The 14,454-nt window shown below is 40.0% G+C and overlaps 1 protein-coding gene across 4 annotated transcripts in view; it reads left to right on the forward strand.

Annotated features, from left to right (window-relative positions):
• pitx2 (paired-like homeodomain 2) overlaps positions 1–14,168 on the forward strand; it is an 80,313-nt gene extending 66,145 nt beyond the window's left edge. For 3 of the 4 annotated variants that reach the window (XM_035766430.2, XM_052511236.1, XM_035766424.2), the window contains exons 3-5: positions 2,286–2,488; positions 3,802–6,774; positions 13,787–14,168. In XM_035766430.2, the coding sequence (XP_035622323.1) occupies positions 2,286–2,488; positions 3,802–4,365 (767 nt within the window). In that variant the 3' untranslated portion in view covers positions 4,366–6,774; positions 13,787–14,168. Of the gene's footprint in view, positions 1–991; positions 1,593–2,285; positions 2,489–3,801; positions 6,775–13,786 lie in introns of those variants that run through there. The other variant, XM_035766419.2, reaches the window with a different exon arrangement.
• The last annotated feature ends 286 nt before the right edge of the window (positions 14,169–14,454 follow it).

Genomic DNA, 14,454 nt, shown 5'->3' on the forward strand with positions numbered 1-14,454 from the left:
ATAGTGGTCACATGTAACTGCTGTCAAAAGCCTGATTAGAGAATATCCTCCAAGTATAGGCCATTTATCTGCTATAATACTGGACATATGTTTACTTTATTTTTACGCGTCATGATCTTGAGGGAATTAGCGAAAATGCAATGGGAAATCAGCTCTAAGTCATTAAAAGTCCTTATACCAAATTCTTAGGCAAATGAGAGTCTTATCAGATTAAAAACCACTACAAGTCGACTCCCTGAGAACCGCTGAGAGGTCCAAACGTACAGGATATCGGCTAAGGACCGAGATAAACTGCGTCATTTTGACGAGCTAGAATGAAATGGTTACTTATTGCCTAAACCAAGGCCATTTAACTTTTTTCCAATTGGTGACAAATTAGGATATATGTGTGACTAGATTGTGTCACTTTACTTCTTATGTGGTTGATTTATCTGGTCATCATTTATCTGGTAGTCCAGATGGGCGACAACTTGAAAGTGACAACATCAGTTCTGTGAACTGGGCCCTGCGTGGGGTCAGCGCATCACCATATCCCCATCTTAGTAGACATACTGTAGCGTTGCTCGTGTGCGCCTTGCTTAGAGGTAGCTGACTGTTAATGGTCAGTTCATCAGGTCATCTTTATTGCTTCGTTTCTTCAATGGGAAGAAGATAAGATTAGCAAGAACACAATGAATAGGCCAAATTTGACTAAATAAATGCATCATGCTGTTCGTTTGACTTGATTTTTAGATATGATTGCCTTAGTTGGGTTAGTGTTCAATTCTGCAAAATGGGCATTCGGTTCGTCTTGGGTAGGCTACACTACACGGTGCCTCCTGTCTCTCTTTACATGCTTTTTAAAAAATAAAAAAAAGCACCGTACTCTACCCGGCATAAACAGATTGGCAGACGTCTCTTATTTCTCCGCGCACCGGTTGGCTGGGCATACCGTCATGTCCACGTTGACGGCCTGTATAACAAATGGGAGGGCTCTCGGTGACGTCAAAGGTGTAGGAGAGAGTCACAGTGGGACAGCCAGAGCGCAGCGAACAGCTGAAATGAAGAGTGAGCGGCGTAGTGTGCCTAGCCTCTGGATATAATATCACCTACCTGCCCTTGTCACTCTGGTACTCCGCACAGCTAACAGTATCAGCCCGAGATACATATTTGCTCTTCCTTCAATCAAAACGACGTTGCATTTTCATCCAACGCGAATAATGCTGGGTTTCTTCTAAAGACATTTTAAGCCGTTTAAACAACTTAAAAAAAAAATAATTTGCCAGAGGAGACGTGTTGCTGTGAATCTTAACACCACTGATTCCCCCTTTTCCCTATCCGTCGGACGTCTCTTTTTTTGCTTGCACTGAGGGAACGTAATCCACCTCTGACAGCGAGTTTTGCGCGCTATCCTATTCATATGAACTCTATGAAGGATCCATTGAATTTGGACCATCATCACCACCACCACCTAACCGGGACTAAACTCTCCTCCACGCACCACACGGCACTAGCAATGGCCTCTAGTCTGCAGCCGTTGCAGCGGTCTGTGGACTCCAAACACCGGTTAGAGGTGCACACAGTATCAGACACCTCCAGTCCGGAGTCCGTAGGTAAGAATCATCCCGTGGCGCAGACTACTGTCAGCACATGGCTTTTTGAGGATGGATGGCCGCTTTTCTGATGATAGGAAACAAGATGCCTCTCTACAGCCTCTCTCAACAAAAGCTGTTTGAGACCGAGGACATTATTAGTTTATGTATATCAGACAGAGGATCACTCTCTTTTTGAATATGCAGATATTGCGATTGCGCCAGTAATTGATTTATTTGTGTCCATAAGTACCAGGGAACGTGACGCTGTCGTTACTTTCATAACCACCTTTGACTCCGGTGAAGTTATATTTTTCTCGAAATGTTTCATGTCTTCACGCATATTTTTGTAAGTGTAATAATTGTAATAAAACGTTTACATTTTTTAAATGTAAACCTATATTCGATGAATTACAAAATCTAGAAACGTTTTTATATACCATTTGTGTCCTATTACCATTGTGCATACTGACATTGTTTTGGAGTCACGTTGTAGGCTTTTTAACTCATTTTCATGTAGCCTACATGCTTTAAATAAGGAATCGTTACGTTATTAGCAGTTTAACTATGAGAGTAACATTTGAACCAAAGGTTTTAAAATGGGTTCCAATTTTATGAGGATACCTCTTATAATTACCACCCAGGATAGGCTACTTCACGCATGTGACCGACCCGACAATGACTCATTTAGTATTTTGTTCACTGTTTCAACAGAGAAAGACTCAAAGGGCCAGAGCAAAACTGACGACTCTTCAGATGATCCTTCTAAAAAGAAGCGACAGCGGCGACAGAGGACTCACTTCACAAGCCAGCAGCTACAGGAACTGGAGGCCACGTTCCAGAGGAATCGCTATCCGGACATGTCTACAAGAGAGGAGATAGCCGTGTGGACCAACCTCACAGAGGCCCGCGTCAGGGTAAGGCCCTTGAGAACGAACACCATTCATGTGTATAATTTCGGGTTATTTGTGCCACTCATATATGGAGTCGAGGCAAGGATGTCAATTATTACGCAGGGAATTTGGGCACACATAATTACTCACCTCCAGAACATGTTGTCTTAGGGAAATAACATTGCATGACTGGTTATTCTTTGCAATGATATGACTCAGTTATAATGTCACAAAATAGTAAAATACCATACATTAGATGCCTACGCCTATAATGCATTGTTATTTAGAAAATATATAATGATAAGCGTTCTACCTACTTTACTCATATATTTTTCCCCGTACAACAGTACGATTTTACTGTCAATATCTCTGCAGTGGATAAAATGGAAATGTATTAAATATAGCAATTTCACACATTTACTATATTTAGGCTATAATATCACAGTTTTGTTAGATATCTGACATTGCTGATAACTAGATAATTAGGCTGTTACTAGTTGTTTTAGAAAAACAAAGCATAATTACAGGCTAATTAACTTGTTAGCTGTTAGAACTATTGACATTAATGGCTGACAGATACCAATCTTGTTACTATGTTCGTTTGAATGAGGTGCAACGCTTGTATTTTGCGTTTGTCATTCTCATGTTGTATAACTAAAGCTACTAACGTGTTTGTCTCCGCCTATGGAGGAATACACATCTTCAGACACCACATTAAGATGGTCCAACGACAGTTAGGAACGATGGATGTGTATTGGGATTCTATTGGAATCAACCCAGATTGCTCTGCACGAGAGAAAGAGACTCAATTAGGCCTGGTAGAGTTGCAATCCAACATACTATTGTTATCACAAATAGCGTTGCGCTTTTACAATCGTTTTTTGGGGGGATTATGTAAATTATTTAAACGTTTGAGAATAACTAGAATTTTGGGATAGCCTGTGTTAACAATAATAATAATTTAGTTGTATATTTATATTATTTTGCAAAGCCTGTGTTAACAACAATAACAATTGAGTTGTATATTTATATTATTTTGCAAATTGGTAAGGTCGACATTTGTCATTTGTGAGAAATTCATTTAATTGATTTACAGTTGTATGTCTGATTTTGACTTAAGACACACCTGAAGGCCACACATGAATACCACATCTGGTTCCTTGCAGACCAATTAGGATACCCATCAATTACATTTTTGTGAATTGCACAGGATAGCCAACCAATCCTAATATTCGTATGTTGGCCTGTTGGCTATAAAATAAAGCACATGGGGCCGCATTCATATTGCATTAATAGACTATTATTACATTCTGAACTCATATTTGTCTTTGTCATAGGTGTGGTTCAAGAACCGGCGAGCAAAATGGAGGAAAAGGGAAAGAAACCAGCAAGCCGAGCTATGCAAGAACGGCTTCGGTCCTCAGTTCAATGGACTTATGCAGCCCTATGAAGACATGTACCCCAGCTACACATACAACAACTGGGCCGCCAAAGGGCTAACTTCGGCCTCCTTGTCCACCAAAAGCTTCCCTTTTTTCAATTCCATGAACGTCAACCCTTTGTCATCGCAGACGATGTTCTCCCCGCCCAACTCCATCTCTTCAATGAGCATGACTTCCAGTATGGTGCCGTCCTCGGTTACTGGCGTGCCCGGTTCGAGCCTCAACAGCCTCAATAATTTAAACAACCTTAGCAACCCCTCTCTGAATTCGGGAGTTCCCACGCCAACCTGCCCGTACGCTCCGCCGACCCCTCCTTATGTGTACAGGGACACTTGTAACTCCAGTCTGGCAAGCCTGAGACTGAAAGCCAAGCAGCACTCGAGTTTTGGATACACCAGTGTTCAGAATCCAGGCTCAAATCTGAGCGCGTGCCAGTACGCCGTGGATAGACCAGTGTAATACCTGAGAATTTCACGAGCCCCAGTCAGAGGAACGAGAGACTACTTTTTTTTTTTCAGAAGGGCACTAGAATACTAAACCACCGAAACCCGCGATGGAGTTTCAAACTTAAACGGAAGTAATTAGGCTTTTATTTTATTTTATCCTAATTAGTATTTTGTTCTACACCGGCGAGTGGAGAATGTATGATACTTTACTTTCCACGCTTGTTTATTTTGAGGTTTCTAATTTTGGACGTTAATTGACTGAAGGGTTGTATATATATCGAAATATCATCTCCAGTTTATTTGAGGCGAATGCTGTTGCTCTCCAGTTTTCTCAAGGTTAAATTTAACAAAGCATGTGAAAACCCTAAAGGAATAATGTTTTGCTTGCAAACAAGGGAATGTACATACTAAACGCACCAGTTGTGTGTTTCTAACATATTATAAATTTATTATTAAATGTCTGTGTGAATATCGATTTAGAGTAGCAATCTTGCGTGTAAAAAGACGCATCAAATGTTCCTGCGAAATTAAATTGGTTTTGCTCTGTGTATACTATTTAGTACGGAATTTTGTTTCGTTTTTTTTCAACAAAAAAATAAATAAACTATTGTGTTTTATTTAATGGAAGTAAATATATTGTTCAAAACGTTTTGTTGAGGATTTTTGTGCTGATCAAAGTGTTAGTGTGAGTTTTGTCGAGTCTATAGTGCAGGGAATGACAGTGTGTCTATCGGGGTTCGATTATGCGAGCTACCAGGCCTACTAATCTAAAGAGAAAACAATGGCCCTCTCCAATACACATATGAATCGAGACGCAGGGAGATGCACGGGTGGAGAGGGCGAGATGCCCAGCCAGATTAACTGCTGAATACATGTCTGCTTTTTAGCCAAGGGCCCGGAGTGATCACTGGTGCTTGAAATAACACTGGAATCAACAAACTGGAATTGGACCACACAACAAAGGCCCGAGCTCATTACCTTCTGACACATAATAATCACGAGTGCTATATATATATAGCCAAACAATGAGCTTCACTGGACGTTTAAGATGCGCCACTTGATGCAGTGGAAAGTGATTATAGACTTACATAACATTCTATATCACAAAATAATCAATAATACCAATACAATGTTAGCATCTTGTTTTTATTTTGATTTGTGCAATGTTCTACAAATCTCTCATAAACACAGCGATTAACTATTGCAAAACTATTCTCTAGCCTATTGACATATAGGCTATATGAAAGGCTTATGGCGTCGTGTTCTGGGCGTAGATGTTCATATTGTAAATATTTTCACTTTTGCTATATTTGTTGTGCAGATCTACAACAATCTGTCTTTTCAATAAGATAACAACACCAATCATAATATCAATAACAATTGGCTAACTATGACTACGATAATAACAATGTTATACTTGGCTGAATAGTACATTAAACATTTTTAAATGTGGCCTACTATTTTTTCCAGAGAGCCCATGCACCTTCTTTTACGCAACGCATTGTGTTGACATGTTCGTTCCGGCATTGTAGTTTTGTCTATACAGTCCTGTTTACAATGTGCTGTGGTCCGTTATCAAATGCACCAGTGCGTTTATAGACAATCAAAACAACTACAAGGCACCGAGAAAATATAATTCACAAGTTTGAACAAACAATGAAAGGTATGTAGCTCGGGGACGGGGGAGACTGAGACTTGTGATCTAATGTCAGCGCAGAGCTCGAGATCATTGTAGAGCGCTGATGAAAAATGAAAGAGTTACCACTGTTGGCCACATTGGCTAACAAGGAAAATGCAACCTTCAGCAGATGTCGAGGGAAATAGCCTTCCATTCGAAATCAAATGCACTGTGCAGGGGGGTTTATTTGGCCTAGAGGAATTATTTCATAATTGCAGGTGACCCCTTGTTCATTTGATAATGTGTTATTCATTATGCTCATACAATGTTTGAAACAATAATTGACCTAATTTAGTTGTGCTGTAGCGAAAGTCAATCACTATTTTATTAGCACATATTAATGCGCGTTGAGGCTCATCAAATATAACATAACATGAAAGAAATACTGGTCGGATTTTTTTTTTGCCCTTATAGCAGCATCTACCAGCTGGAGCACCTAGGCTACACCAAACAAACCTTTTCCATAAAAAGAGCCCCCCTAAAAATGTTTCTTAAAGACCTGGAGGCAGTACATTTTGAATTTCAGATCCGCTCGAGTTTGATGGAGTCGGTAACATAGCAATATTAGGCTGACTAGGATAAGTCTTGCAGCCTGGCGAATATGCAGTCTGCGTCTCAATACACATCCCAATCAACATTTGGGCACAGAGGGCCTGAAGAGACAAGTCTTCAGGGAGACATCTCACTCGCCCAGAAACCGCCCAAGACTCCAGACCTCTCCTTCTGTTAAACATGGACTACCCGGTAAGAAATATATTTCAATGTTTTCAATAAATTACAAAAATATAACAGGGTTGACAGGCTTATTTTTTTGGTAATTGACCACAAGTGGTTTGCTCAAACATTTTTATTTGTGACCAAATTATTTCACGTTTTTGAATTTAAAATGATGCAAAATGCTTTTAGCTTTTAAAAATGTAGGAAGGCAATCTATTTGATCAGGTTTATTTGGTTGCAGCTCAATTTTACCTCCTGCAAAACGAACGTCCTTAATAATATTAAAAACGCTTCGGTTTGATATCTGTCATTATTGAGATTCATTTTAAAGAGATGTAAACAACCATTCAAAAGTAAACTCAACTCCTTGTTTCATGAAGTCAATGTTATTTCAAGAGCTTATCCTCCACTAAGCTGGGCCTTCTTCGCTAATAGCATAATCATTTTTTATTAATTTAACCTTTAGTTAACCAGGTATGCTAGTTGATAACAAGTTCTCATTTACAAATACGACCTGGCCAAGATAAAGCAAGAACAACAACACAGAGTTACACATGGAATAAACAAGCGTACAGTCATACCTCAGTTTATTAGGCTACCACAAACAACACCAATAAGACTAATAACTACTTCGACTTTAGAGAATAAACAACGCTTTGTTACCTTTTTGAAGATCTTACCCTTTTGCAGTTTTTTTCTCTCGCTTGGTTGTTTTATTTCCACTGTGATTGTAGCTTACTCTTTACAGAAATAGAAATATCCCGAAACATAATGTGAATGCTGATTCAATTCGTTGTCTAATTTTGTCACCTCATGTTGGGGTTCTTATGATAAGGAAAAGTTACAGAAAATGCAGAGACCCTATCACCTCTATCCCACCCCGGGAATTCAAATTAAGCAAGTGAGAGCACACATCCGTGCATGACTCGTTACTTCTAATCTAAATAATTAACAAGCTCTCAATATTCATGTCATGGTGTGCCAAACATGTGAGACATTTTGCCAATATGGTGTCTATTTGTTGTCCAATTACACACACCAATTACATGCAACTCCGATCTTCTGAAAGCTATTTTCCAAGGACTTTGTTATGCACGTCAACTTGTTTAGGTCTTTCTGTTCTGTGCAAAATGTGCTCGACATGCCCTTGCAATTTTTCATTTCAGATACACGGTGCACAAGTTGATAAAAATGCATGAGGAATTTCCTATTCAAATAATTTTGTAGTCAAATATCAACCAAATCAGGCATAGGTTTGGTCATCTTAGTGGGTTATTATATATAATACATTAACAATCTTAAGCAAATGGAAAATTAATGTTTTCAAAATAGAAATGCATTTTTTCATGTGGGCGCCAAGCGGTTATGGCGGGCGATTATTCAATAGAATCATGGAGTTTTCTTCTCGTTTGAACTGGGAACGGGGTGAATTAGGTCTTTTAACTATCGAAACAACTATTTATATTTTCATCCTTTGTTTTACCAATGTGTCAAGTTGAATTATAGTATTTCAAAAGCTACCAATTTATTAACACTTTCAACACTGTTGCATTGTAGGCTGGCTTGTCAATGGCGGAATTGACGACATTATTTGAGAAGAATATGCCTACTTTTTTGTCAGATTCAACATTCTCATGCGTTAAATTGGCTAGCCATAAACAAATAATTATTGAGCAGGCCTACATTAGAGGCGTTGCCTAAACGCAAATCCCATTCAGCCTGGGAAATGTACACCTCTTCCTTTTGATGATTTGATTGCATTATGCTGTATAAGGCAAATTGGTATTGTCATAATCAGTGAAATATCAAAGAGAATGGCAAGCCCTCTTGCACTGGCTGGATAGTAGGAATACACATTGAATAATCTCAGACAAACTCGTTCATGCTTATCAATTCCAATTATTCGCCTCTCACACACACAAGCACAATAATCCACACACATACACATTGGCCATACCACTCTGGGTCAGTGGGGGGCTTCTGACCAATCATAGCATAGGGGTCGCTGCTAGAGGTCAGATGAGCTGACCTCACACATTCTCTTCTCACCCCCCCACACACACACACACACACAAGGAGGCCCTCCATAGCAAGATGAAATACAATTATTCCCTCTCAGACAAAGGTGTCTTCCATAGCTAAGTGTACACATCACCTTGTCTTTGTTTGTATGAAGAAAGAAAGAAAAATCCCTATAGATGTTACATGGTAGTTGCATAGACAGTGTAATTACAGTGTGGGAACTCATTTTGGCATAAAACATCTGTTAAACCTGTTTGTGGTAAATAATTGTACATTACATAAGTAAGAACCTTACAATAAAGGGGTTCTAAAGTCACTTGTTGTGTGTGGGTGTGTATATATATGTTTGCATGTGTGCACACCTATGTGTGTGTGTGCACCTGTGTATGCCTGTGTGTGTATATGCTTCTGCTTGTGCTGTGAAGCCTGGGAGTATGCAAGTGTGTGTGACTCGGACAGCTCTAGCTCCTCTCGTCCTGTTTCCGTGGGCTGCTGGCTGGCCGGTCGGCTGGAGCGTGTGAAAGCAGATAACCAGGGCAAATTTCATGACTCACACACTTCCTGCTCTGTGAAGTTATATTAAAGGATGCAGAAAAAAACTATCTGATGTTTTGTCTCCAAATCGATTGCTACACATTGAGCATGTTGGCTTCACCCTTGAGTGTGTTCAAAGGATCGGTACCATGGCCCTAATGTGTCTTGAATAGAAAAATAATATGATCCGAGGATGGATTCAGTAGATAAATAAACAGTCTTGTGTTTTCTAACAGTCTTGCCTTTAACCATGTGGTGTTAAATTTACTATTCAGTTTTCTAGTAGTCTTCTAGAAATGTATTGGAATGGGAGGTAATAGCCTATTAGGAATGTGCACTATGTGTCTTTTGGGTGACATGGGACCATGTATCAAGCGTCTCAGAGCAGGAGTACCTTATGACCACAATGAATACAATTACATGGACAGGGGGAACTGATCCTAGATCAGCTCTCCTACTTGAGACCAGCCAGTTCACCTGTGATACAAGTCAGTAATCAATGTCCATCCATGTTTGAGGATGTCGGGAGATGATGTGGAATCAGGCCACTAGGGGTAACAGTGAGCACTCTTACCTTCAAGTAGGTTTCAGTTTTGCGAGTGTGTTGTAGGCGGGAATGGTGGATGGGCAGATGAAGCCTATCCCCTACCTTAACCATTCTAAGTGAATGCCTAACCTTATACATTTGGAGTTAAAGCCTGAAGTTAACCCCAACCTTGTGTTTTTCTTCTGTCAGTGTGATGTTCTGTAGTTGCTGTATTTAATTTTACCTTTATTTAACCAGGCAAGTCATTTAAGAACAAATTCTTATTTTCAATAACGGCCTAGGAACAGTGGGTTAACTGCCGGTTCAGGGGCAGAACGACAGATTTGTCCCTTGTCGGCTCGGGGGTTTGAACTTGCAACCTTCCGGTTACTAGTCCAACGCTCTAACCACTAGGCTACCCTGCATGTATGATCTGTGATCCATTTCACTGGGGGGAAAACAGAGTCAGAAAGCCTTATCTAACATGTCATAGGAATGTTTTAACATGGTAAGACCAAACCAATAGGAATCATACCATATTTAAGCAACTCAGATGAGTAGAAAAAGGATAACATTCGTTTATTGGTGGTGGATGGGACAAGTTATGCCTTTACAGCACAGGAGGTTGGTGGCACCTTAATTGGGGAGAACTGGCTCGTGATATTAACTGCCATTCCATTTGCTCCGTTCCGGCCATTATTATGAGCCGTCCTTCCCTAAGCAGCCTTCTGTGCTTCACAGCGTGAGGGGTTTTTAAACCCAAAATACACTAATTCATTATCATTTACTGAATATGCCATACGTCTGTTGTGTCTCTGTTGGCCCTATATAGAGACATTATAAGCACATTCATAGTGCCTTTTGAGGTATGCCTAAAAAAAAAACGATCTCAAACACAGAGCCATATTATCCACTCATCACCCCACCTACTGCAACTACCAATATCTTCCTCTTCATGTCCCTTCATGTTAACCTGAGTCTCCCCCTCATGTGAGTCATCATGTTCAGACACCTTTAGTTTACACTGTAAGTCTGCTGTCTGGCCAAACGGCGTCAATCTCTTCTCAATGTTTTCCTTTCTGCCGTCACCTCCTATAACATTCTAAATGGCTATTACCTCTACCCCCTACTGTCAGCCACCCAGAGTCTCTGACAACTATTCTGATACAGAACATACTTTCATGCTGGTTAAAGTTTGACCTCATGTAGGAGGATACATTTCCTAAAAGGCAAATGTTTTAGCAAAAAATACATAAAATAAATATATACAATGGCAAGAAAAAGTATGTGAACCCTTTGGAAATACCTGGATTTCTGCATAACATTTGATCTGATATTCTTGGGATGTCTGGTGTGAACTGCCCTCGAAGTCATGCCACAGCATCTCATTCGGGTTGAGGTCAGGACTCTTGACTGGGCCACTCCAGAAGGCATATTTTCTTCTGTTGAAGCCATTCTGTTGTTGGTTTACTTCTGTGTTTTGGGTCGTTGTCCTGTTGCATCACCAAACTTCTGATGAGCTTCAATTGTCAGACAGATGGCCTAAAATTCTCCTACAAAATGTCATGATAAACTTGGGAATTAATTTTTCCGTCGATGATAGAAAGCTGTCCAGGCCCTGAAGGAGCAAAGCAGCCCCAAACCATGATGCTCCCTCCACCATACTTTATAGTTGGGATGAGGTTTTGATGTTGGCGTGATGTGCCTTTTTTCTCCACACATAGAGTTGTATGTTCCTTCCAAACAACTCAACTGTAGTTTCGTCTGTCCACAGCGCCAGTAGCGCTGTGGAAGATTCAGGTGCACTTTTGCAAACTTCACATGTGCAGCAATATTTTTGTTGGACAGCAGTGGATTCTTCCGCGGTGTCCTCCCATGAACACCATTCTTGTTTAGTCTTTTAAATATCGTAGACTCGTCAACAGAGACGTTAGCTTGTTCCAGAGATTTCTGTAAGTCTTTAGCTGACACGCTAGGATTCTTCTTAACCTCATTGAGCATTCTGCGCTGTGCTCTTGCAGTCCTCTTTGCAGAACAGCCACTCCTAGGGAGAGTAGCAACAGTGCTGAACTTTCTCCATTTATAGACAATTTGTCTTACTGTGGACTGAAGAACATTAAGGCTTTTAGAGATACTTTTCTAACCCTTGTCAGGTTTATGCAAGTCAACAATTCTTAATCTTAGGTCTTCCGAGATCTCTTTTCTTCGAGGCATGGTTCACATCAGGCAATGCTTCTTGTGAAAAGCAAACTCAAATTTTGTGAGTGTTTTTTTATAAGGCAAGGCAGCTCTAACCAACATCTCCAATCTCTTCTCATTGATTGGACTCCATGTGAGCCGACTCCTGACTCCAATTAGCTTTTGGAGAAGTCTTTAGCCTAGGGGTTTCCAACCTACACTGGGAATGTTTAAATTATATATTCAATATAGACAAGAAAAATACAATCATTTGTGTGTTATTAGTTTAAGCACACTATGTTTGTCTATTGTTGTGACTTAGATGGAGATCAGATCCAATTCGATGACCAATTTATGCAGAAATCCAGGTAATTCCTGCCGGGCGCAGTGCATGCTAACCGGGTCGCCAGGTGCACGGTGTTTCCTCCGACACATTGGTGCGGCTGGCTTCCGTGTTGGATGCGTGCTATGTTAAGAAGCAGTGCGGCTTGGTTGGGTTGTGTTTCGGAGGACGCATGGCTTTCGACCTTCGTCTCTCCCGAGCCTGTACAGGAGTTGTAGCGATGAGACAAGATAGTAACTACTAACAATTGGATACCACTAAATTAGGGAGCAAAGGGGGTAAAAAAAGAAAACTCTTTTGCAATTATGTTAGCAAAGCTGAAAACTGTTGTGCTGATTAAAGAAGCAAGAAAACTGGCCCTCTTTAGACTAGTTGAGTATCTGGAGCATCAGCATTTGTGGGTTTGATTACAGGCTCAAAATGACCAGAAACAAAGAACTTTCTTCTGAAACAAGAGGGGTTTACCAAAACAGCTGATATAACCTAGAGGATTTAGGGAGAAGGGGGAGAGGGATGAAGTGAAGGAGAGTGACTGTTATTGTGTGTGTGTGCTCACCTGGTGTCCACACTAAGTGGCTACGGAGTACTTTATGCTGAAAAACAGACACATGAGGACAAACACCTATCGTGGTGTACCTGAAACATTTAAATATAGAGGGCTATGTGTTTCACCACTTGGTTATTGCAAGGCTAACCACCAGGGAAATCATGACTTGGCAGCAACAGATAAACACAGCCATTTCACTGGACTATGTGGTGTAAATCTGAAAATTAGCAGTTGACATCTTAAGGGTTAAAGTGTATATATATAATATATATAATTACTTGTTTTAAGCAACTGTAAAAAATAAAATAAGAACATTATATATATATATAATGTTTTTATTTTTTTTATTTTTACAGTTGCTTAAAACAAGTAATTATTGGCAATGCTTGAGTTTGCCTAAAATTTTATTCCTGTTAATTAAATGGTGAGAGAAATGACAAGACAACCCAAATACGGACCTCATTTCAGCTGAGACACAATCACTTCACTGTCTTGAGGCCCCCAGAAGCCAACCTAGGTACTACAGTGCATTCTAATGGTACGCAATATGACATTTTTTGCAATCTTGAGGTTAGCAGGTATTGAGTGTCTATATGGCCCAATTCCAAACCAAAAACTTGTTTCCTTGCAGATCTGAAAATAACTAAATCATTTTCATCATCAGAAACTAGACCATGTCAACGAAAATACCTACCCATATCTTTACGATCAGTAGATCGGGTAATCAACAAGGAGCGAGGGTAGAGACCAATGGATAGCACTGGTACCCAGAAGCGACTTATTGGCTCAAGCTATATGCCACAGATGGTAGAATCTCAGGAAGTTTATCTAGGAAACACACTGAGGAATATTGATCTGTGGTAACATTATCTATGCCTGATCTCCACAGGATGTCCACTTCCACTGGGGGCTGCAGTGAGACAAAGCTACTGGGATCTCCTATAGGACCTACGGTCTTCTGACAGACACCTGCTACAGTACCAGGGAGAACCATGGCACTACGGTCCTCTACCTCTATTCATCTAGATTCTACACTACAGTGTGGTTCATGCTCATACTGCAGTGGAACATGATGCCCAGTAATACTGAATGACTAATCTAATCATATCTACTGTACCAGTGTTCATTATATGCAGTTGCTAAAATGTATATGGTTTGTCTTGACAAGATGCAAGCATTGATTATTACATTGTTATTCACAAAGATGATTATTGTCTCAATAAATAAAATGTCCATAAAACATGTTGGCATTAAAAAGGTTTAAACAGTTCCTATAAGTGACAGGGTGTTTATATTGCTTTTCACCACTCTGTAATTCAGATAATATCCAACACCACCAAATAACTGTTCAGATGAAGTAAATATTGAAGCGACTTTAAAATACTTTATAAAGTATTTAAGATATGCTTCATTTATTTTGGAGATTGCACTTTTGGGACTATATATTCCATTAGTTCCATTGTAAACATAATCAAGTGCATCTCAAGTATTTGATGTATGACTTGACCCAGGTCTGGAGCACTGTCTGTGACAACCAACCCATGTCTCAGTTACCTT

This window comes from Oncorhynchus keta, chromosome 4 (assembly GCF_023373465.1).
Source record: "Oncorhynchus keta strain PuntledgeMale-10-30-2019 chromosome 4, Oket_V2, whole genome shotgun sequence".
Lineage (NCBI taxonomy): Eukaryota > Metazoa > Chordata > Actinopteri > Salmoniformes > Salmonidae > Oncorhynchus > Oncorhynchus keta.